The sequence below is a fragment of the Saccopteryx leptura genome, chromosome 12 (genome assembly GCF_036850995.1).
Source record: "Saccopteryx leptura isolate mSacLep1 chromosome 12, mSacLep1_pri_phased_curated, whole genome shotgun sequence".
NCBI classification, from domain to species: domain Eukaryota; kingdom Metazoa; phylum Chordata; class Mammalia; order Chiroptera; family Emballonuridae; genus Saccopteryx; species Saccopteryx leptura.
Window position 1 is genome coordinate 4,738,307 of NC_089514.1, and position 22,736 is coordinate 4,761,042.

At 55.2% G+C, this 22,736-nt stretch overlaps 1 protein-coding gene across 4 annotated transcripts in view; it reads left to right on the forward strand.

Moving 5' to 3' along the window:
* DOCK4 (dedicator of cytokinesis 4) overlaps positions 1–22,736 on the forward strand; it is a 353,243-nt gene that overhangs the window by 236,853 nt on the left and 93,654 nt on the right. For all 4 annotated transcript variants that reach the window (XM_066354464.1, XM_066354467.1, XM_066354466.1 and 1 more), the window contains exons 17-24: positions 469–625; positions 5,241–5,338; positions 5,452–5,535; positions 5,718–5,818; positions 9,675–9,756; positions 11,332–11,502; positions 16,013–16,205; positions 20,374–20,501. In XM_066354464.1, the coding sequence (XP_066210561.1) occupies positions 469–625; positions 5,241–5,338; positions 5,452–5,535; positions 5,718–5,818; positions 9,675–9,756; positions 11,332–11,502; positions 16,013–16,205; positions 20,374–20,501 (1,014 nt within the window). The remainder of the gene's footprint in view (positions 1–468; positions 626–5,240; positions 5,339–5,451; positions 5,536–5,717; positions 5,819–9,674; positions 9,757–11,331; positions 11,503–16,012; positions 16,206–20,373; positions 20,502–22,736) is intronic.

Here is a 22,736-nt window from a genome sequence, read left to right on the forward strand (position 1 = left end):
CTGCCTGTTTGCAAAGGAAAGAGCTGTTGGAAAGCTGCATCAGATGAGATGTTGAAAGACTTTAAGCCTCCCCCTCCCCCAAATTCTAGGAGTTTCTTTAGCACGTCTGAGGTACCGGGCACAGCTGTCACGTCTCCGTGGGTTCTGACTCTTAGGACAACTCAGCGAGGCTTCAGGGACAGACGTGGAAGCCCCACGTGGTTACGTAGCTTGATACAGTCACTCGTGTGGGAACTCACAGAGCTGGGACTCACAACCCATCAATCCCGGTCCAAAATCCAAACTCAGTTCCTTTTATATCTACTTTTGTTGCATTTTACTTAAAAAAAGGCAAAATCTATGTGGGATTCTGTTTGGCAGGTTTCCCAGCTCATAAACACTAGAAATGGAAATGAGGCTTTGCTAATTCTCATGAGGTCTTTCCCCCCTCGCCCCTCTTTTTATTTGTATTTGTTCTTTAACTCACAGTGTGAAGAAAACACCAATCTTCAGGACACGACCCGCTACCTCAAGCTCCCCTTCTCCAAGGGCATTCTCCTCGGGAATACGAACCAAGCCCCGAAGACCACAAAGGAGTCTTTCTGGATCACATCTTTTCTCTGTTCCACAAAACTCACCCAGAACGGTAATGTGTAATACGCTCTTCCATTCGAAAGAAAGACTTCGCCATACGGGGCGCGTGGACCGGGGTTGGCATAGTCGGTGCAGCTCAGCACCTTGCCGTGGAGAAACGGTTGGTTTCTCGTGGTGTGATTTCCAATAAAGTGGGAACAGTCGTGACCCAGGCAGGCATCTATTAAATGCATCTCATTGAAAGACTTCATAATTCTCCCGGTATTGGCCCCTAAACAATACAACTCTTCAACTCTCAAAACCCAGCTGTTTAAAAAAAATAAAATAATAAAAACAAAGAATAGATAAGAATAAAACGAAAGGCCAAGAATACCACCGCCTTCCTCTCTGTGGTTTTATAGCTCTGTACACAGTGCTACGGGCAGGCTTTAGAATAAAGGCTCTTTTTGTTTAATTAGATGGAGATCACTTTACTAGCCTAGCGGTCCTTTTTTTATGTCAGTGATTGTTTGGCACGTTATGATTTTTTTCTTTTTTTGTATTTTTCTGAAGTTGGAAGCGGGGAGGCAGTCAGACAGACTCCCGCATGCGCCCGACCGGGATCCACCCGGCATGCCCACCAGGGGGCGATGTTCTTCCCATCTGGGGCGTTGCTCTGTTGCAACCAGAGCTATTTTAGTGCCTGGGGCAGAGGCCATGGGGCCATCCTCAGCGCCCGGGCCAACTTTGCTCCATTGGAGCCTTGGCTGCGGGAGGGGAAGAGAGAGACAGAGAGGAAGGAGAGGGGGAGGTGTGGAGAAGCAGATGGGCGCTTCTCCTGTGTGCCCGGGCCGGGAATCGAACCCGGGACTCCTGCACACCAGGCTGACGTTCTACCACTGAGCCAACCGGCCAGGGCCTGGCACGTTATGATTTAATAAAACAAGATCCCGTTCTGGGCAGATGGTCCCGGGAACAGTGCCTGCGATGCAGGAAGTGAATTACACATGTTTGGGTTTGTCGTGATTCCCACATAAAGCTTCCGCGTGCCGTGTAATAAGCCGGACACATTATGTCGTGGGGAGCCACTCCGTAGAATGGAGCGTGTCTCGTAAAATGCTCCTGTGTCCTGTGCTTAGCTAAACAGTCGTCAGTGCTACTCGTTTTCCTTCCGAGGCATAGAACCAACAGCGTTTGCAGTAGGAAACGTCTTTCTTCTCGTGGGCATCGGGGAAAATGTCGCACATCGACATTGAGCGCTTCTAAGATGCCTCTCCGGTGCTCACGCTGTTCTCGGTCGATAGAGCTAGGACCTCGGCACACGATTCTGTCACTGTCTGTATTAGTTTTGGTTTCTCCCCTTCCACAGTATTTTTGGAGACATCTTTTTAAAAATCAATGGCATGATTTATTTTTGAGAACTGTGGTTGAAGATGGTTATCACCGAGTTAAGAGCTGCCCAGTTATACCAGCCTTTATCCGTAGTCAGTGGTTAATGATTTTACTTAAATAAGGTCTGCGTAGGCATAACTCTGTAAGGATTATGAAGCACTGGTACTAAACCTCAAGTAGATTTTTCGGGGGGGCCCAGTCTACCGCCAGGGAGGTTGTGAGGATCATAGAGTCAGCCTGTTGCTGACTCCCTTAGACAGAACTTGCAGGCATCCCCTGTGGGTGAGGTGTTGATCGGTGATGGGACCTGGAGACACAGTTCTGTCTGTCACTGACTGTCTCCAGGGGAATATTTTTAGATTTATTCATTCTCTCTTGCTGTTATAGCAATAACTATAAACTCACTGCTTTCAGAGAGCAAACAGTTATTACCTTACGATTGTAGTCAGACGTCAGTATTCCTGGGCTGTCATCTGGGGGTCAGGTGTAGGGCTTTGCTACTTCTGGAAGTTCAAGGGGAAGGATATTTCGCTCTCCTTTTCTACATTTTGGGGCCCACCTGCACTCCTCTGCTCTTGGCCCCTTCCTCCACCGTCCAACCCATTAGTGTAGTGTCTTCACCTCTCCCTGACTCTGACCAGCGTCCATCTTTTAAGGACCCTTGTAATTTCACTCGGACACTTGGCTAATCCAGCACAATCCCCTCGTTTAAGATCTCAGATTGAGTCACAGCCGTAAAATCTTTCTAGCCACGGAAGGTAAACGTATTCACGGGTTCCAGGGATTAGGGCCTGGGTGCCTTGGCGGGGGGGGGCATTACTCTGCCAGCCACACAAATCAGTCCCAAAACAGATTGCCTGCCCCTGAAACATCTAGTCCGGCATCCTTAATTTGTTCTAGTTCTCGGGTTTAGACAGAACGGTGAACACACGGCAGAGGGAACCAAACCCCCGAAAATGAGAAGCGGCTACTTTGTGAAAAGCAGAGAAGATGTTTAGGTCGATGTGGGTGTAAAAACTGTTGGCGGGGTCATTATCTCGAACGTCTCACCACGCGGAGGACGACGCTCGCCTCGGTTCTGGAGACCTTGGAAGCGCTTTCCCGTTTGGCTTGGATGAGCCTCGTCCATGGAAGACGGCTCAGAACGGGCGAGGAGATGAGCGTGTGTTTCACGGAGAAGGGAGGCAGGGAGGCAGGGAGGGAGGGAGGGAGGGAGGCAGGGAGGGAGGGAGGACGTCCCTTGGTCTCCGCGAGATTTGCATGCCTGAGGCGTATCTCCTGGGCCAAGCTGGAATTAAATTGCTTTGTGTTCATTTTTCTCCACTTGGAAAATATGCAAATGCCACCTTGGTGCCAGCAGGGCATTTAGTAAGTGAGCGGGTCCCCGGGGACAGTCTCCCCAGAGCACACTGGCATCTCCGGCCCCTGCAGCGTGTGTGTGTGTGTGTGTGTGTGTGTGTGTGTGTGTGTGTGTGTGTGTGTGTGTGTCTGCACGCTCTGTGTCTCAGCACCGTTCACCGGCCGCACCCCCAGCCAGGGCAGGCGCCAGACCTTTGTGATTGGCGGGTCGGGTCAAGGTGTGAAGCTTCTTAAGAGGAGGGACCAGGAAAGAAATTATTTTACTTCTTTGTTTGCTCCCTTGGGCTACAAAACACAACTTTTTTTTAAAGAAAAAAAAAAAGCTAAGAAAAAAATACAAGCCACGCTTAAATGTAGTCTAACAAGTGTTCCTGACTTCCCCACCTCCTCCCCTCTCCCCCAGTGGTGACCGGTGCTTCATTCAGCCGTTTCCTGAGAGGAGTGTGATTAAAAAAAAAACAAAGAGAGTAGGGATCAGGTCGCCTTCCTCCTTGACAGCTCTTAGCCGGTTAGGCACACACGGTGCACACTTAAGGGCATATTGATTGGAATGTGTGAAATTCACATTTTCAGTAGTAGGTATGCATAGCTCCTATTTTGCAATAAATGTCTCTTCAAATGGCCACACCGGGGACCTGAGAGATGACAGTTTTGACCTAGGTCTGAGGGCTTGCGAATGGGGTTATGTCCAGGCAGACCCCCCCCCCCCCACTTCCTCCTTTGGCTCCGTCACAAGAGCATGGGACCTCTTGCAGGAAAGATGGACAGCCAGCCCCACGCTGATCTGATTGGCCGGACCACTGTCATCGTTTCCCAGCTCTGCTGGGGACGGTCCTCTGCCTGGCTTCCCACGGTGGCCTCTGGTGATGTCACTTGGGGGGGCCGGCAGAAGCCTTCTTCCTCCGCGCAGTCTCCTCCCCCCACGTTGAGAAGCGCCCTGGACACCCTGCCGTGTCCTCCATCAGAGGGTCAGAGCAAGGGGACAGGAGCTGGGGCCACAACCAGGAAGGAACCGGGTCCCCAACACTCAAGAAACCCCTGTTTTACTGGGAGGAGGTAGAAGGCGACTCAGCAACTACTCACCAGCGCGCTGCCTGCCGTGTGGCCCCCCTCCGGGTGCTGAGGCCGCAGCGGGGCTGGGCCTGGCATGTGTGATGTCCCATCCGGCGGGGGCACAGACGGGCAGCTGGGATCATGGCATACATGCCAGGGTGGCCGGGGAGCTCGCAAGGAAGGCTGCTGGCTCAGCGCCGTGGTTTCAGGCCAGGCTAGCTGGACGAGGCGACCGCGCCCCTGAGAACCGGAGCGGCCTGGGCGTTTGAGGTCCGGAGCGTTGGGACGGGAGAGAGAATCAAAATGCAGCAATACCCTGGCAGGTTGGCTCAGCGGTAGAGCGTCGGCCTGGTGTGCAGGAGTCCCAGGTTCGATTCCCGGCCAGGGCACACAGGAGAAGCGCCCATCTGCTTCTCCACCCCTCCCCCTCTCCTTCCTCTCTGTCTCTCTCTTCCCCTCCCGCAGCCGAAGCTCCACTGGAGCAAAGATGGCCCGGGCGCTGGGGATGGCTCCTTGGCCTCTGCCCCAGGCGCTAGAGTGGCTCTGGTCACGGCAGAGCGACGCCCAGGAGGGGCAGAGCATCGCACCCTGGTGGGCAGAGCGTTGCCCCTTGGTGGGCGTGCCAGGTGGATCCCGGTCGGGCGCATGCGGGAGTCTGTCTATCTCTCCCCGTTTCCAGCTTCAGAAAAATACAAAAAAAAAAAAAATGCAGCAATAAACGCCATGGGAGAGAGCTGACCGCAGTCTGGGGGGTGTGCATCTGGCCTGGGTGACCAGGAACGTGATTAGGCAGCCTGTGTATGGATTCAGCTTGTACGGATTCTTGACTGTGGAAAAGACTGTTCTGCTTGTAGGACAATTAATTTTCTTTTCTGCTTGGAAAGGTGACATGCTTGACCTCCTGAAGTGGAGGACCCACCCGGACAAGATCACGGGCTGCCTGTCGAAGCTGAAGGAGATCGACGGCTCGGAGATCGTGAAGGTGCGGGCGGGGGGCGTCGTCCCCTCCGGAAGCTCGCGGGGCGAGGCGGGTTTGCAGGACAAGGACAGGCGGGTGTCTTACGCGGCTCTGTTTCCTCCTTCTCTGTCTCACAGTTTCTGCAAGACACACTGGACACCTTATTCGGAATTTTAGATGAGAATTCCCAGAAGTATGGGTCGAAGGTGTTCGATTCTTTGGTGAGTTCGATTCTTACATTCGCTTTTCTGCCATCTGGACCAAGGTGTGTCTCAGTCTCCACCGGCCTGAGGCCCTCTCAGAACCACCGTCCCCCCTCCTGCCGTGAGCGTCCCTTGGCTTAAAGCGAACGGGAACGGCTCGGTGTGCCTTTGTTTTTTACGGAGCTCCGTCCCCTTTGCAGGTTCACATAATAAATCTGCTGCAAGACAGCAAGTTCCATCATTTCAAGCCGGTCATGGACACGTACATCGAGAGCCACTTTGCCGGGGCGCTGGCGTACAGGTGAGGTCCTCTCCCGTGGGACTGGGGTACGGGCAGCTTCTCGGAGCCCTCCTGAGCAGCACCCGCTTCCTGGGGAAATGTCAGAAGGGAGCGAGCGTTGCAAAGACACCAGGCGCAGCCACGGAGTGTCCCCTGAGACGGTCTCCGCCTTCCTCACACACCTTTTTGTTTTTCTCATGGCTGGACTTTATTTTGGTCCAAAGGATAAAAAAAAAGAACTTTCTGAATTCTTTTCCTGAAGCTGTTTTCTTCTTGTCTCTGTTTCACCCGATAGACTTTGATCTCAAATGTCTAGTTCAGGGGTCCCCAAACTACGGCCCGTGGGCCGCATGCGGCCCCCTGAGGCCATTTATCTGGCCCCCACTGCACAGAAGAGGCACCTCTTTCATTGGTGGTCAGTGAGAGGAGCACATTGACCATCTCATTAGCCAAAAGGAGGCCCATAGTTCCCATTGAAATACTGGTCAGTTTGTTGATTTAAATTTACTTGTTCTTTATTTTAAATATTGTATTTGTTCCCATTTTGTTCTTTTACTTTAAAATAAGATATGTGCAGTGTGCATAGGGATTTGTTCGTAGTTGTTTTTATAGTCCAGCCTCCCACCGGTTTGAGGGACAGTGAACTGGCCCCCTGTGTAAAAGGTTTGGGGACCCCTGGTCTAGTTATTTCTGCCCCCCACCCCCGCATGGCTTCCCAGAGCCCGGTTGAATCCCCACTGTCCTTAAGGGTTCTGGATGTCCTTAAGACAGAAGCGCGATAGGAAGAGAGCCTTGGCCGTCACGTCTTAGAAGTCCGTCCCTGTTTACCGAATGCCCGCTGCGCTGGGCTCGGTCCTCTGTGCTGCGTGTGCGAAGGCCCGGTCCCTGGTCGGGAGCTGCGGGGTCGCTGGGCTCTCTCTGCGATGCCAGCTGCCGTCTGGGCTGCTCGTCCGTCACTGTCAGCTCAGACACGGAAACAAGGTCGAGCCTGAGAGAGGGCGGCGTGCCCTGGCGAGCCCGCCCCGGGCAGCCTCGCTCCCGTGTCTCTGTCCCACGCACCCCCGTTGCCCCGCCCTGGGCTCTGCTTCGAGTCAGCGCCGGAGGGTCCCCCAGTGTCCTTCCTCCCCACGCCAGTGCCCACCTTGCTGTTCCGCCCGCGTTTTTAGCTCACACCTCGAGCCCCTGTGGGTACATTCACGCATCTCCCCGAAGGGGCGTGGAACCGGCGTGGAGTCAGGGCTTCCCTGGCCTGTGAGACGCAGAAGTGTTCGCAGGGAATCGGATGAGCCTTTGCTCCCGTGAACTTGCGTGTGCCCTGTCATGCCGCGTGAAGGCGGGTGCCCCCAGTGTTTAAACGAATTGTGTACATTTTTCAAGAGCTGACCCTCCATCAGGTGTGATTTCTGCAGAAGGCGAGAGGTGGCAGCTCTGGACTGTGGGCTCAGTTCTGCCACGTGGCTTATCCCATGTGGGCCCTCGCAGGGGGTCACTGCTTCCCACTGCAGTGGTCACTGGGGCTTGGGGGGCCGCAGAGGCATTGCTGGCGTGTTCGGCTGGCCAGGAAAGCAGGGGTGACCGGTCCTAATGAGACAGATGAGGCCTGTGGAAGGTTCTCGGGCCGGGGGCGGTCAGGAGCTCGCTGACGCTGGCTTCAGGGCCACGCTCTCCGTGGCACCGACCTACAGGTGATCTCCCGACCACGAGAGAGCAGAAGCGTTTTAGAAATCGCTCTGTTTCCTAGAAACAAAGAGCTGGCCGGAGTTAGAGGTCGCAAGACTGTAATATTGAGAGCTTGCGGGGAGGGTGGTAATTCCTTCCTTCCTTCCTTTCCTTCCTTTCCTTCCTTTCCTTCCTTTCCTTCCTTTCCTTCCTTCCTTTCCTTCCTTTCCTTCCTTCCTTTCCTTCCTTCCTTTCCTTCCTTCCTTTCCTTCCTTCCCTCCCTCCTCCCCTCCCTCCTCCCCTCCCTTCCCCCCCTTCCCTTCCCCCCCTTCCCTCTTCCCTTCCTTTCAAGAGCTGGCCGGAGTTAGAGGTCGCAAGACCGTAATATTGAGAGCTTGCGGGGAGGGTGGTAATTCTTCCTTCCTCCTTCCCTTCCCTTCCCTTCCCTTCCCTTCCCTTCCCTTCCCTTCCCTTCCCTTCCCTTCCCTTCCCTTCCCTTCCCTTCCCTTCTCTTCCCTCCCCTTCCCCTTCCCCTTCCCCTTCCCCTTTCCCTTTCTTTCCTTTCTTTCCTTTCTTTCTTTCGCTGGAAACGGGGAGAGACAGTCAGACAGACTCCCGCATGCGCCCGACCGGAATCCACCCGGCACGCCCACCAGGGGGCGACGCTCTGCCCACCAGGGGGCGACGCTCTGCCCACCAGGGGGCGAAGCTCTGCCCACCAGGGGACGATGCTCTGCCCCTCTGGGGCGTCGCTCTGCCGCGACCAGAGCCACTCTAACGCCTGGGGCAGAGGCCAAGGAGCCATCCCCAGCGCCCGGGCCATCTTTGCTCCAATGGAGCCTTGGCTGCGGGAGGGGAAGAGAGAGACAGAGAGGAAGGGGGGGGGGTGGAGAAGCAAATGGGCGCTTCTCCTATGTGCCCTGGCCGGGAATCGAACCCGGGTCCCCCGCACGTCAGGCCGACGCTCTACTGCTGAGCCAACCAGCCAGGGCCGAGGGTGGTAATTCAATCTTTGTTTCTTAAGAAAATAAAATTTGGCTTTTCTGGAACTTCTCCTGCGGAGGGAGGCCCAGGGTGGCCCTCAGCCCCGTGCTTCTCACCATCAGAGACCCCGCGTGATGAGTCTCTGCGGCTGTGACCGCAGGTGCGGAAGGTCTGCCTTCACCTCACCCTGTCCACCTCCCCTTGTGCCCCCCCCCCGAATGCTCCGTCCAGCTGTCTCCCTGGCCCCCGGAGGACACCCCGAGGAGCAGGTGTCCAAGGTTGATGGTGGCAGTCAGACCTCTGGGCCCTTCCTGGCCTGAGTCCTGTTCTCTGGTGTTGGCGTTTCCCCATTTGGGATCAGGGCAGGGGGAATGTGTCCAGATGGGGAGGGGCTTCCTGGGTGGAGGGGGGTGTTTCTCTTCAAAAAGGAGTTGTGGCCCTGGCTGGTTGGATCAGCGGTAGAGCGTCGGCCTGGTGTGTGGAAGTCCTGGGTTTGATTCCCAGTCAGGGCACACAGGAGAAGCGCCCATCTGCTTCTCCCCCCCTCCCCCTCTCCTTCCTCTCTGTCTCTCTCTTCCCCTCCCGCAGCCAAGGCTCCATTGGAGCAAAGTTGGCCCGGGCGCTGAGGATGGCTCCATGGCCTCTGCCTCAGGCGCTAGAATGGCTCCAATTGTAGCGGAGTAACGGCCCAGATGGGCGAGCATCACCCACTGGTGGGCATGCCAGGTGGATCCCGTTTGGGCGCATGTGGGAGCCTCTCTGCCTCCTTGCTTCTCACTTCAGAAAAATACAAAAGAGCCTGACCTGTGGTGGCGCAGTGGATAAAGCGTTGACCTGGAAATGCTGAGGTCGCCGGTTTGAACCCCTGGACTTGCCTGGTCAAGGCACATATGGGAGTTGATGCTTCCAGCTCCTCCCCAACTTCTCTCTCTGTCTCTCTTTCCTCTCTCTCTCCCTCTCTGTCTCTCTCTCTCTCTCTTTATCTCTCCTCTCTAAAATGAATAAAAAAAATAAAAAAAACCCCAGAAAAATACAAAAGAAAGAAAAAGAAAAAAAAGGAGTCATGCTGGCAGCATGCAGACTTTGTCAAGGCATTGTCCTGTAGCAGCGTGATGGAAAGATGTGACCGCTGGTGGGATGAGGGGCCTCCTTGAGGTAAAAGTAAGGGCTGGATTTGTGGGTGCCGTGCTGAGGATTAAACTGTACCCCCCGCTCATCCCTCCCTGTGCTGTAGGGATCTCATCAAAGTGCTCAAGTGGTACGTGGACAGGATCACGGAGGCGGAGCGGCAGGAGCACATCCAGGAGGTGCTGAAGGTAACGACGGCAGGCCAGCGGGCCCACAGCGTGCCCACGCCCCCACACGGCAGGAACGGGGAGGGCATCCCCCGGCACCCGGGTCCGAGGGCCCCCCTCGCTGCTCCACAGCGGGTGAAACAGGAGAGGGGCGCGGCCAGGCTCACCCACTGGAACCCGCTCCGGGTTGAACCCTTACTCCTCTGGGCTCCCGAGCACCCGTGGGGACGCCCAGGGTGGGCAGGAGGGAGGGCTGAGGACAGAGGACCACAGGGGTAGTCAAGCGCGGCACCTCCTGGCTCTTGCTTACCACCCTGACGGGGAAGCCATCGGAGAACGGCTGTCTCACATGTTGAGAGAGAACGGGGTGGTTGAGCAGGGCTCCCAGTGAGGAGAGCGAGGTTTGACGGGGTCTCCTAGGATACGGCCGTCACCTCCCCACGGCAGGTGCTCGGGTGCAGGTGGAGATGCCCATCCTAGGATACGGCCGTCACCTCCCCACGGCAGGTGCTCGGGTGCAGGTGGAGATGCCCGTCCTAGGATACGGCCGTCACCTCCCCACGGCAGGTGCTCGGGTGCAGGTGGAGATGTCCGTCCTAGGATACGGCCGTCACCTCCCCACGGCAGGTGCTCGGGTGCAGGTGGAGATGCCCGTCCTAGGATACGGCCGTCACCTCCCCACGGCAGGTGCTCGGGTGCAGGTGGAGATGTCCGTCCTAGGATACCGCCGTCACCTCCCCACGGCAGGTGCTCGGGTGCAGGTGGAGATGCCCGTCCCTCACTGGCACACACGTTCAGAAAGGCTGCAGCTTCCCAAAGGGACTGCCCAGGAGCAGCCCTGGTCCTCCGGGTCCTGCTGTGTGACTCCACCCTCCCCCGTGCCGGTAGATAGAGGAGACCTGTGTGCATCGTGTAGCACCAGCAGTTTACTCTCTGCAAACAGACCATTCTGGTTTGATTGAAGGAGGGAATCCTGAGTGGCACGAGTACTCACTAGCCAAGAGAAGTCATTTTCGAAAAACAGACTCTCTTTGTTAACTCCATTGAAGATCCCTCTGAGGATTAAAACATTTTATGTTCCTATCTCTAAAAAATTAAATCGAGTTTTTATTGTTAGGTATTTAATTTGTTTCTCAAGTGTCAGTTACAGTTGAGATTCAGCATCACCTGGCTTCCCGGGGGCACGGTGCCGTGGTCACACGTGCACAGCATGTAGATTCTACAGGGTGACCCCCCTTGAGTCTAGTGGCCGCCTGACACCTTGTGTACTGGTCACAGGGCTGATGACTGTGTTCCCGAAGCTTCTCTTCACACCCCGTGACTGTTTGTACTTCTCAGTCCCTTCACCCAGCCCCCCAAGTCCCCTCCCACCTGGCCACCATCCGTCGCGTTTTTAAATGATCGACAACTAGTTTTCTCTCACGAGGCATCAGATAAAAATAACGCTTCTCCTGCACGTAAGACCTGTTCAACAGTCTCCCGGGCCCTCCGTGGTTTAAGTCAGGAACCTACCACCGTCTCCTGTTGTGCCGCGGCGGCGCCCACGTGTGCCCGCGCCGCCCGTGGTAACGCGGCCCGCCGGCGTTTTGTTCGCAGGCGCAGGAGTACATCTTCAAGTACATCGTCCAGTCGCGGCGGCTGTTCTCGCTGGCCACCGGCGGGCAGCACGAGGACGAGTTCCGCTGCTGCATCCAGGAGCTGCTCCTGTCCGTGCGCTTCTTCCTGTCCCAGGAGAGCAAGGGGTCCGGGGCGCTGTCTCAGTCGCAGGTGAGCGGTCTCGTGCGCGCATGCGCGCGCGGTTCCCGGGGGAGCTCGGAGCGCAGCGCGGCGTGTTGATGTTCCTCCCCTCGCAGCCTGCGCGGGTGTGTTTGCTCCGGCAGAGAGAGCCCCGCGGCTCTGCTGTATGTGTGTGTGTGTGTGTGTGTGGCTGCCTTTCTGGGTTTCCTTAGACCTCAGAAGCGAGCGCCCGGGCTCTGAGAACCGGCAGAGTGGCCGGTGGGTTCCCCTCTGAAAGGAGAGCCCGAGGGTCTGTGGCAGCCTCGGTCCCCATTGTCACAAGAGCCCACTGGCGGGCGATCTCTTTCCCGGGTGGGGGACATGCGCTCCAGGTGTTCGCCTGTCCTCATGGGACTAGTTTGCATCTGTTTTCCTTCACTCGACCCTCGTTGTCCTGGGACCGATCTCACGTGACCAGGGCTGACCCGTGGGTCCGAAACCTCTCGCAGAAAACCCCATGCGTTTCCTTTGAAGGAGGGATCCATCCGTTTTGCCAAGAGCACAGCCGTGGTGCACGTGTCCTGAGAGATCCTTCTGGGTCTCTTCCTCCACGTTTCTCAGTCCTTCCTACACGCTCCTCACTCCTAAATGGCTCAGTTATCAAGCGGTGGGAGGGAGAAGCTGCCTCTTGGTGACCGCCCCCCTGGGGACGAGAGACTTCTCCCTCGCTGAGAATTGGGACAGAAGGGGAGAGTTTAGAGGGTGATCAGTCCCTTGGAGGATTGCTATAATTCCGTGCCTTCTGACATTTGGCAGGCGTTCTCTGCAATGGGGCAACACTGGAAACAGACTGACCAACAGCTTCTCCCCGCTGGGTGGGGCTGTTCCTGTTCCTCTCCTCTTTGCAGAAGAGGACTGACCTCCCGCTGGGCAAGGATACAGCTCAGACTCTTTTAATGTCCTGGTGGCCCCTGTCATCAGTGGTCGGTCCCTGTACTTTAAGGGACTCGCCAGCGACCTCCGTGTCCAGTTGCCCACGAGGCAAACCCTGCCTTCAGCTATTTGACAAGGACAGCCCAGCAAACCAACCATGGGCTCCTTCAGGTCACATTTCTCAGACGTTCACAACTTTCACAAAAGCGATGGACAATTTGAGTTTCCGTTTTTCTTTTTAAGACCTTGACCGGCCTGACCTGTGGTGGCGCAGTGGATAAAGCGTCGACCTGGAAATGCTGAGGTCGCCAGTTCGAAACCCTGGGCTTGCCTGGTCAAGGCACATATGGGAGTTGATGCTTCCAGCTCCTCCCCCTTCTCTCTCTCTGTCTCTCTCTCGCCCTCTCTCTCTCCTCTCCAAAAATGAATAAATAAAAAAATAATTAAATGGGACTGTATTAAACTAAAAAAAAAAAACCCTTGACCAGTGACTGGGGCAGCACTTGACCTAACTCACATCCGGGAGACATCCTCTCTTCAGAGTAACCTTACGTCATGGCTGCTCAGTGAGATGCCTTCCTAGGGACGCACAGGGGCGTTTCCCTTCTTTGAAGTCAGGGGAACACGGTAGGGATGCTCACACCCCTTGGTGTGTGGCCCCTCTGGTCCCTAAGCCAACAACCTTACGTAAAATCTTGTGTCTGTGTGACATCTCCCACGAGCCAGGGGACACTTTGGCGTTCAGGGCTCGTGGGGTCAGGCCCAGGGCTCGTGGGGTCAGGCCCATCTCGATGACCTCCCTAGTTTAAGACCAGCTCATTAGTGACCTTTCATTATTTCTGCAAAATCCCTTTCTCCGTCTAACATCATGCAGTCGTGGGAATAGCCCCGCGGGACAGAGGCCACGGGGTCACCTGAGAATCCCGCCTCCCCCATCCAGAGCCACGAATATCCGTGAGCTGGGGTTTCTCGACTCCATCCCGCTCTGTTTCCCCGGGGGACACAGCTCCGTGCGTGTTCTGCCTCTTGTAAACAGAGCAGCGCCCCCAGCAGTCCTCAGGTCGGTCAGTGGACGGTTGCCCCACTGACCCGGCCATGCTGGTCCTAGTAAGAGGCATTTAGTCCTCCTGGCCTGAGCCCAGCTCACTCACAACTCTGTCCTTCAGAGCCCTGCCCTGTGCGCAGCTGCTGCTAACCTGGCTGTTGGAATGGCATTTCTCGGTGTCTCCCTGCATGGACAGGTCCCTACCCTGGGGACCCCAGGAGAAGATGAGGCCCCAAACCCTGCTTTAAATTCTGAATTATTCTCTTTCTCTTGGTTATTAGGAAGGTCAAAATGAACTGGAACTTTTTTTTTTTCTGTAAAAATCCTTAGTTTAGATATTCTGGTCTCCCTGTCTTTCAGCCCTCGTCCTAACCTGTTCATTCCTTCTTCCTTCTAATCTCTGCTCCTGGCACTGCAGGCACATTCAGATGCCACATTTTGAAGGGAAGGGGGGTAAATAAAGAACGCCTGGGTAAATTAAAGGATTCCTGAGGAAAATCCTCTTGACTTTTCCGTAGTCAGAAGGCTCATTTTTCTTCTTTCCCTTCGTCTGGATGACTCAGCTCTTTGCAGAGTGAAATGAAGGTTATATAAATGTGGCTTTTAACGGGGATGGCCAAGTTATTTATTTTAAACTCATTGGAAGAAATCGACAGTCTTTATGAAGAGTCAGAAAGAACACGGTTTTCTGGTGGCTCTGGCATCCCAAACGGGTCCCGGCTCTTCTAGATATTTCTGCCGCCACCGTGTAGGTAAACACCACTGCCGGTGACTTTGAGTTTGACTCCACCTACTTCCAGCTGGTGTCACACCTCACGGGGACGCCAGCAGGGACCTGACTCTCAGCCCGGGAGAGACGTGGCTCCTCCCCCTGACCCCCCCAGGTGGAGGTGAGACAGGTGACCCTTCCGTTCCCTGCCTCCTCCTGGTGGATTTCAAAGGACCGACTTTGTTTGTTTTGATGTACAAACCGAGCATCCTGCTTGAGGTATGCCCCTTAGGATTCGATATTAGCATCCTTTTTTCTTTTCTGTAATCAAAAAAAAAAAAAAAAAGCAATTGTCAGGTTTCTTTCTTTACATCAAGAGTATTGTTCTTAGTCGGTACACACACTCCTGGGTTTACAGTGAATTTTAAGGCAACTGAACGGTTTGTTCTAATGACCTTTCCCTTTCACCCGTGATGACCCTGAAGCCAGGAGTCCCGCGTGACTTGTCCCAGGTCCCCGGGTCGATTAGAAGCCAGGCTTGGACTGCACCTGCTTTTCAGGTCTGCTGATGCCCGGCCCCGTGTTAGGACTTTTTTCTTTAATCGTGACTGGAGCGCTGGGGGAATGAGCGAGCTTGGTTTCTGAAGGGCGAGTGGGACTTGGATGTGCACGTCAGAGAGCTTCCCCAGGAAGAAGGGAGGCGTGGGGAGGGGGCTTTCGGGGTCTGGCTGAGCCCCCTGCCTGTCTGGTCCTGCAGTATTTGGCTGATTCTTTGGGATTTTTTTTTGCCAATTGCTTCGCTCATGTCAGTGATTTTCCAGAATTTCTCAGTTTTTTGTTTTTGTTTTTTTTTACTTTCTGAAGCTGGAAACGGGGAGAGACAGACAGACTCCCGCATGCGCCCAACCGGGATCCACCCGGCACGCCCACCAGGGGGCGACGCTCTGCCCACCAGGGGGCGATGCTCTGCCCCTCGGGGGCGTCGCTCTGCCCTGACCAGAGCCACTCCAGCGCCTGGGGCAGAGGCCAAGGAGCCATCCCCAGCGCCCGGGCCATCCTTGCTCCAATGGAGCCTTGGCTGCGGGAGGGGAAGAGAGAGACAGAGAGGAAGGAGAGGGGGAGGGGTGGAGAAGCAGATGGGCGCTTCTCCTATGTGCCCTGGCCGGGAATCGAGCCCGGGACTTCTGCATGCCAGGCCGATGCTCTACCACTGAGCCAACCGGCCAGGGCCCAGAATTTCTCAGTTTTTACACGGTATCTTCACATGTGTCCAGGAAACTCGTCCTGTTTGGCTGTGTTTTTAAATTTTTTAAAACTTGTGTCTTTTGGCTTTAAATCCCAGAAATAGCTGGCACTCATTTTCCCTGCCCCTCAAAAGCTGCGGGTCGCCCTGGCCGGTTGGCTCAGCGGTAGAGCGTCGGCCTAGCGTGCGGAGGACCCGGGTTCGATTCCCGGCCAGGGCACATAGGAGAAGCGCCCATTTGCTTCTCCACCCCTCCGCCGCGCTTTCCTCTCTGTCTCTCTCTTCCCCTCCCGCAGCCGAGGCTCCATTGGAGCAAAGATGGCCCGGGCGCTGGGGATGGCTCCTTGGCCTCTGCCCCAGGTGCTAGAGTGGCTCTGGTCACAATATGGCGACGCCCAGGATGGGCAGAGCATCGCCCCTGGTAGGCATGCCGGGTGGATCCCGGTTGGGCACATGCGGGAGTCTGTCTGACTGTCTCTCCCTGTTTCCAGCTTCAGAAAAATGAAAAAAAAAAAAAAAAAAAAAAAGAAAAGAAAAAGCAGTGGGTCACCGCGGAGGACTCCCCGACATCGGTGTGCAGCAGGGCTGCGAGGGCCGCGCTGGGCGGTGACCGACCTGCCTTTCCTTTCAGGCCGTGTTCCTCAGCTCCTTCCCCGCCGTGTACTCCGAGCTCCTGAAGCTCTTTGATGTCCGGGAAGTGGCCAACCTGGTGCAGGACACGCTGGGCAGCCTGCCGACCATCATGCACGTGGACGACGCGCTGCAGGCGGTGAAGCTGCAGTGCATCGGCAAGACCGTGGAGAGCCAGCTCTACACCAACCCAGGTGGGCGTGGCCCGCTTGCGGGCACGGGTCCTGGAAGCTATTTAAAAAGGAAGCTGCAAACCAGTTTCTCGAACCCCTCGTGTTTTGGGATGATGGGCTAAGTTTGTGGAGTAGCCACATACAAAAGTACAACTCTTCAGACTTTATTTCTAGAAGGAAGGAACACCCTAATGATTGTTGATTTTATTTTTTTTATTCTGTGAGAGGAGGGGAGGCAGAGAGACAGACTCTCGCATGTACCCCTACCAGATCCACGTGGAAATCCCACTAGGGGGCAATGTTCTGCCTATGTGGGGCGTTGCTCAGCAACCAAGCTCTCCTTAGCACCTGAGGTGGAGGCCATGGAGCCATCCTCAGCACCTAGGGCCAACTTTCTCCAATCAAGCCATGGCTGAAGGAGGGGGGGGAGAGAGAGACAGAGAGAGACAGAGAAGTGAGAGGGGAAGGGGAGGAGCAGCAGATAGTTGCTTCTCCTATGTGCACTGACTGGTAATCAAACCCGGGACTTCCACACACTGGGCCGACACTCTACCACTGAACCCTTCCAAGGACAGACCTGCGGAGCAGGCTCTGTTGTTCAGTGTAGAGCGAGTTGCTGTTTGTGCAAGAGTGGGCTTTCTTTCTTTCCGGGTCCCTGCTTGATGAGTCCAGGTGTTTGCTCTTAAAGGTAAGCATTAGCGTTTTAACCAGTCAGGAGGTGGGGCATTCCCACCGATTCCAGCATGTGCATCAGCAGGGAAGTCCATCCGATCTGCGTGTCCTTGGAGACACACGGCACACGCGGATGGGGGATTTGTCTGCCTTGCTTTACTTATTTATTTATTTCTTGCAGTAGCTATTTTCTTAACAGTTGGTTGCAAATTGAATTCTTTAGCCATCCCACCCCACTGTCTGTGGGGAAGGAGCAGATAAGCTGTGTCTACCTCTGTAATTAAGGATCGCTAGGCAGGGACTCCTGTCACGTTAAGCTGTCCTGTATATTTATTTATTATTTTTTTTATGGTTCTCTTTGTCACTGATTCGTAAGGAAGTGTTGACATGCTTTGGTCAGGCACACTGTTGAAGAGAAGCCTGCCACGAATCATTGTACACGCCTGGATTTTCATACCCTCTGTTGGCTTTCTTGACGGGGAAGAAGGCCTCCGCCCCGTGCGGTTGGTGTTGAGGCCAAATCCGGGGCCGGCCCACTCTGTGTCCGCAGCCCCGTGGCGGGCACGGAGAGGAACGGGGGACTCCAAACCTCACCTCTCACGGAAATCGGGGCAACAGCGCAGGGAGATCGGGCTGACGCTGACTGGGGCACTTTCCCCGTCGGGAAGACTTTGCATCCCTTCTGATTTGTGTTAGCATACGGAATCGTGTGTTCTTTGTCCCGTGGAAGGATCTTACCACACTGGCTAGGGATCCAGGGCGGGGTTGAATCGAACAGGGGAAATGATTCATCCTGGCCTTGTTTTCGATCCTAAGGAGAAAACATTCCATCTTGCACTGCAGTTAAACCTTACGTTAGCGAAGAGGTGGGCACTTCCTAATGCCCTTTGTTGATTTGAGGAAATTACCTGTAATTCTTAGCTGCTTGACAGTTTTCTTTTTTTATCATGAGTAGATGCAGAATTTTTCATGGTTTTTCTTTCTCCATCTACTGTTAATATGGTGAATTTGATTGATTGATTGACTTTCAAATGTTAGGCCTTGTGTTCCCAGAATAAGCTCTATTTAATCATAACGGGGGGTGTGTGTGCATGTGTGCATGTGTGTGTGTGTGTGTGTGTGTACCAAATGATTGATTTTGTTAAAATGTTATAAAGATTTTTGCATCCATATTGATGAGATATCAATCTGTAGTTTTTTTTTGGGGGGGGTTGTTGTTTTTTTTTTTATCTTGTAATGTCTTTGGCTAATGTTGGCATCTGTAATGCTTTGTTTATAAAATGAGTTGGTTGTATTCCCTATGTTTTCTGGGAAGATTTACATAGACTTGTTTTTGTTGGTTTTTTTTCTATAACTGCTTTATAGAATTCACAGAAGGCATTTGGGTCTTTAACAAGTTTGATTTCTTTGATCAGTATCGAGTTATTTAGGTTATCCTTTTTTTTCTTTCTTGAATGAGTCAAGTGGAATTATAATTTATGCAAATATAAGACAGTGGATGTTTACAAACCTTCAGAGAGGATCTGGAATGGAAAACGCCAGGTATCTCTGAAGCTGAAGAGAGCCAGAGGGAGGAAAATTGTCCGAAAGGGGCTTTAGAAGGAATAGCTCTCACCCTGTCCCCTGTATGGCCCCTAGTTCAGAGAAAGTGGGAAGTCTACTGTGGATGACTCACCCGTGAAGTGGACACGGTGTCCCCGGACGCAGACGCAGAGACCGTTGCTTTGAGGGCAAGGCTGCGTGCCCCAGACCAGGGTCCCCACAGGCTGTGACCTCAGACCGGGCTCCCCGCAGGCTGTGACCTCAGACCGGGCTCCCCGCAGGCTGTGACCTCAGACCGGGCTCCCCACAGGCTGTGACCTCAGACCGGGCTCCCCGCAGGCTGTGACCTCAGACCGGGCTCCCCATAGGCTGTGACCTCAGACCGGGCTCCCCACAGGCTGCGCGCCGCAGACCGGGCTCCCCACAGGCTGCACACCCCAGACCGGACTCCCCATTGAACAGAGAGCCCACCCACCACGTCCCTTTTTGCTTCCACGGTTCTGCAAGGTGATGGGTTCATGCTGTGCAGAGAGAGCGCTCTGCAGAGAAACTGACCGGCCCGAGAGAAGACATCCCAGGTTCTGAAGTTTGGGGGTCCCCTGATGAAATAGTGGAGGGCCCCTCATCCCGCTGCGGAGCCTCGCCGTCCCACGGGCCGACCCGCCCATACGGCTGACTCTAGGTTTCCAGGGAATGTTTTAGTGCCTGGCTGGACAGTGAAGGTCCCCAGATACCGGAGAGAAAGGCTCCCGTGTGACAGGCAGAGGCCTAGAGGATGAAACAAACAAACAAAAAAGAACTTGAACGGAAAAGACAGTTCAGTGAGGAAATCAAACAAAACATCCAAAAGAATCGCCCCGAAAGCAAACCCGTCTCTGATTTCCCCGGAGAGCCAGACACGGCGGTCATGAATCAAGCCTGGGGAGGCGTAGGAAGGAGACCGTTCGGAGACGTGCTCACGGGTGGCCGCACCGTGACCGGGCAGCACGTCCAGTCGGAAAACCGGCCTGAACATGGCCCTGGCGGCATCAGCATCGCAGCAAGTGGGTCCCTTCCGAACGCCGGGCCCTGTGTGACAGACAGTACAGGCCACACGCCCGTGGCGCTGACTTCCGCCGTCTGAAGGGACTCGCACAGAGTCACGTGTGGTAGCACGAACAGAACGGCAGAGGCGGTTAGGAGGGCAAAGTGAGGCAAAATCCCAGAAAGTTAGACAAAAAAGAAAAAAAAAAGCAAGCTTTTAAAACTTCAGGGCAGGTAGATCTTCCGTTTCAGAGACTCATGACATGCAGACAGGCAAAGTTCCGGACACAGGACAGAAAAATAAATAAATAAAAAGGGAAGGAAATAATCGTAGAAATAGATCATTCCAGGCCAGTTCCCCCGAGCCGAAGGATGTGAGTGTGTGGGTGGAAGAGTCCTCGCAGGCACGCCATCCTCAGGAAGGTCTGCATTCCCAGGAGTCTGTTCCCGAAAGCGCTCACCGAGAGATAAACCAAAGCGAAGCCAAACAAGAAGCATGTCCTGTCCAGGGCTGGGAACTCGACAGCCAACCCCAGTGGTGAAGCTCCACCAGCAATCCTGCTGGGACTCTGGTGAGCAGCCGGGGAGCGGACAGGAGCGTCTGTCGAGAGAACCTGGCGCGTGCCCGCCGCCCTCGCCGCGGGTGGTCAGGAGAGGGTCTGTCTCGCTGGGGAGTCGCGAAACGGCGAGAGCGGAGGGGAAACCCGCGGCTGTTGAAAAGCCCTGTTTCAATGACAGAGCGAAAGGCCTCTTCCGTGCAGGAGGGCTGGGTTAGGGAAGAGGACTCTTCTCGGTTTGTGAACATCCGCCCCGCAGAACAAGCGTCTTTAGAACGCCGCCAGGTGTGAATGAGGCAGCACTCACTGCGTTCACGGTCATGGTCCCAAGTGAGGGGCGAGGCTCGCCCTGGGGACCGTCCGGGTGAGGTCGCTGACAGGGCTTCTCTCCGCAGACTCCAGGTACATCCTGCTGCCCGTGGTCCTGCATCACCTGCACACGCACCTGCAGGAGCAGAAGGACCTCATCATGTGTGCACGCATCCTGAGCAACGTGTTCTGTCTCATCAGGAAGAACAGCTCGGTACGTGGCCGCCGGTCGTCACTGGTGGTCGTCACGGGTGGTTCCCGTCCACGGGTGGTTCCCGTCCACTGGGGGTTCTCGTCCACGGGTGGTTCCCACCCACGGGTGGTTCCCGTCCACTGGTGGTTCCCGTCCACGGGTGGTTCCCGTCCACTGGTGGTTCCCACCCACTGGTGGTTCCCGTCCGCGGGTGGTTCCCTTCCATGGGTGGTTCCCGTCCACGGGTGGTTCCCGTCCACTGGCCCTGGATGTAGAATGCTGCATGTCTTCAAAGAAACCACATGATCACACACTCTCTCTCTCTCTCTCTCTCTCTCTCTCTCTCACACACACACACACACATACACACACACGATCGCTTTTCCTTCCTAGCTTGGTTGCGCTTTGCGCTTTTCCCCTGAAGGATTTTTTTTGGGAGGGGTTTGTTTTAACCTTGTGGGATTGCTGTGACCCTGAGTCACCTGGGTTTCCTGAACTTCTATAATATATTTCAAGAAAGAACCGAGTCCCAAATTAGGAAAGTTAGAACGCTCAATGCCTCCCAGGTGTGCTTTCAGTCTTGACATGATGAAGGTTTCACGGTGAGAACGAGCTGCTGGTCGGGGAGGGAAGTCTTTGGGGGCCCCTCCCGTGCCGGGCTGCAGGATGGCGGTTGTCGGAGCTTGGCCATGACCCCCCCCTCCCCCCGCCCCGAGCCCTGCTCTGTGGAGATTGTGGATGCTCCCGCCGCCCCGAGTCCTGCTCTGTGGAGATTGCGGATGCCCCCCCCCGCCCCGAGCCCTGCTCTGTGGAGATTGCGGATGCCGAGGAAAGCGGCCCCCAGGGCCCTGGGGCATCTTTCCCTATAGCTGTTACCTTACTCACCTCTTGCAGGAATCACTCACCTGCTGCGGCGTTGGGGATTCCGTCTTTTTCTGACTCTTGATACAAGCGGGCATAACCACACACCTGCCTATCAGTGGGCACCACTCAGGGTATTCACGGCCGTGGCTCAGGGGTCTGAGGCAACTTCCACGCAGGGAGGACGTCCTGCTCCACCTGTGTCCGTCTGCACCTGTCCACAAAGCCTCGGGCCCCTCTGTGAGGTTGACGGCGAGCACGGAGACCTGTGTTTGCCTCTCTCCGTGTGACCGTTTTTGTCACTCTTACGGTGGCCGTCTGAATGAAGGGACCCACAGTCAGTTGACGTGGGACTCCAGGGGAAGTGATGGAGATGAGGACCCCAGGACTGTGGGGACACAGCTGGCACTTGAGGGAAGCTCTGTGTCTACAGGGGGAAGGGGACCTGGCTGGGGAGGGGGCCAGGCTTTTGTATTCAGGCTTGTGAGCCAGGCCCCGGGTGACCTGGGACGGGGGAGGAGTGGGGACCAGGGGAAACATTCGCTGGCCCTCTGTCCAGTTCAGTGGAGGCGCTACGTATGCTATGGCGAAGCAGCACGCTCTCGCACGCGGCAGCCGCCGAGAGGACGCAGCCGTTAAGTGGGGTCGTCCGCTGCAGTGGCCGTGGAGGCGACCTCTCCCGTTGCACCCGTCTCTTTCGATTCGGAAGTTGCAGGCAGACCTTGGACTTGGCTGAGAAGCAATTCAGAGCAGGAGCTCGGCTCTGGGAAGGAAACCGTGGGTCCTCTGCTTACAAGTATAAGAAGTTGATCCTAAACACGTAGTCAGGAAGTGCTTTCAGACTCACACTTTCTGCACGCTTTCTCTGCCAAGGCGGTCTCCTCGGTGGGGAGCCCCTGAGCACAGGGTCTCTCGTCTTGGGCAGGTCTGAAAGGTCCCAGACTCACCTCGTGCAGGCAGCCCAGGGCAGCCTGGGTTCCCTTCCCCCCTCCCGTCCCGGTGGGAGAGGGGGCTTGGATGGTGCTCATTCTGCTTTAGGAGCGCAGTCCCCGCCCTGGTCACTGACGTTAGGTGCAGCCTGTCGCTGATGGCAGTTACCTAGTCTGAATGCTGTTGCTAATATTTACATGTAGGGTTCTTTTAAAAAATAATAATCATTTTTATAGGAATAGTCATGTGCCCTTAAAAGAGTTTTAGAAAATGACCTGTAAGATTCAGATGCCAAGAAGAATAATTAACAAGTGCACTGTCAGAACCAGAAGGACTTTTCCGTGAGGAGTCAGGCCCAGAGAGGGCAGGTGACTTGTTCGCGGTCACACGCGGAGTTTGCGGTGTGGCTGCTGCTCCCATTTGTCCGCTGTGCCCCCAGGCCAACACCTCCACCTGTCCGTGCAT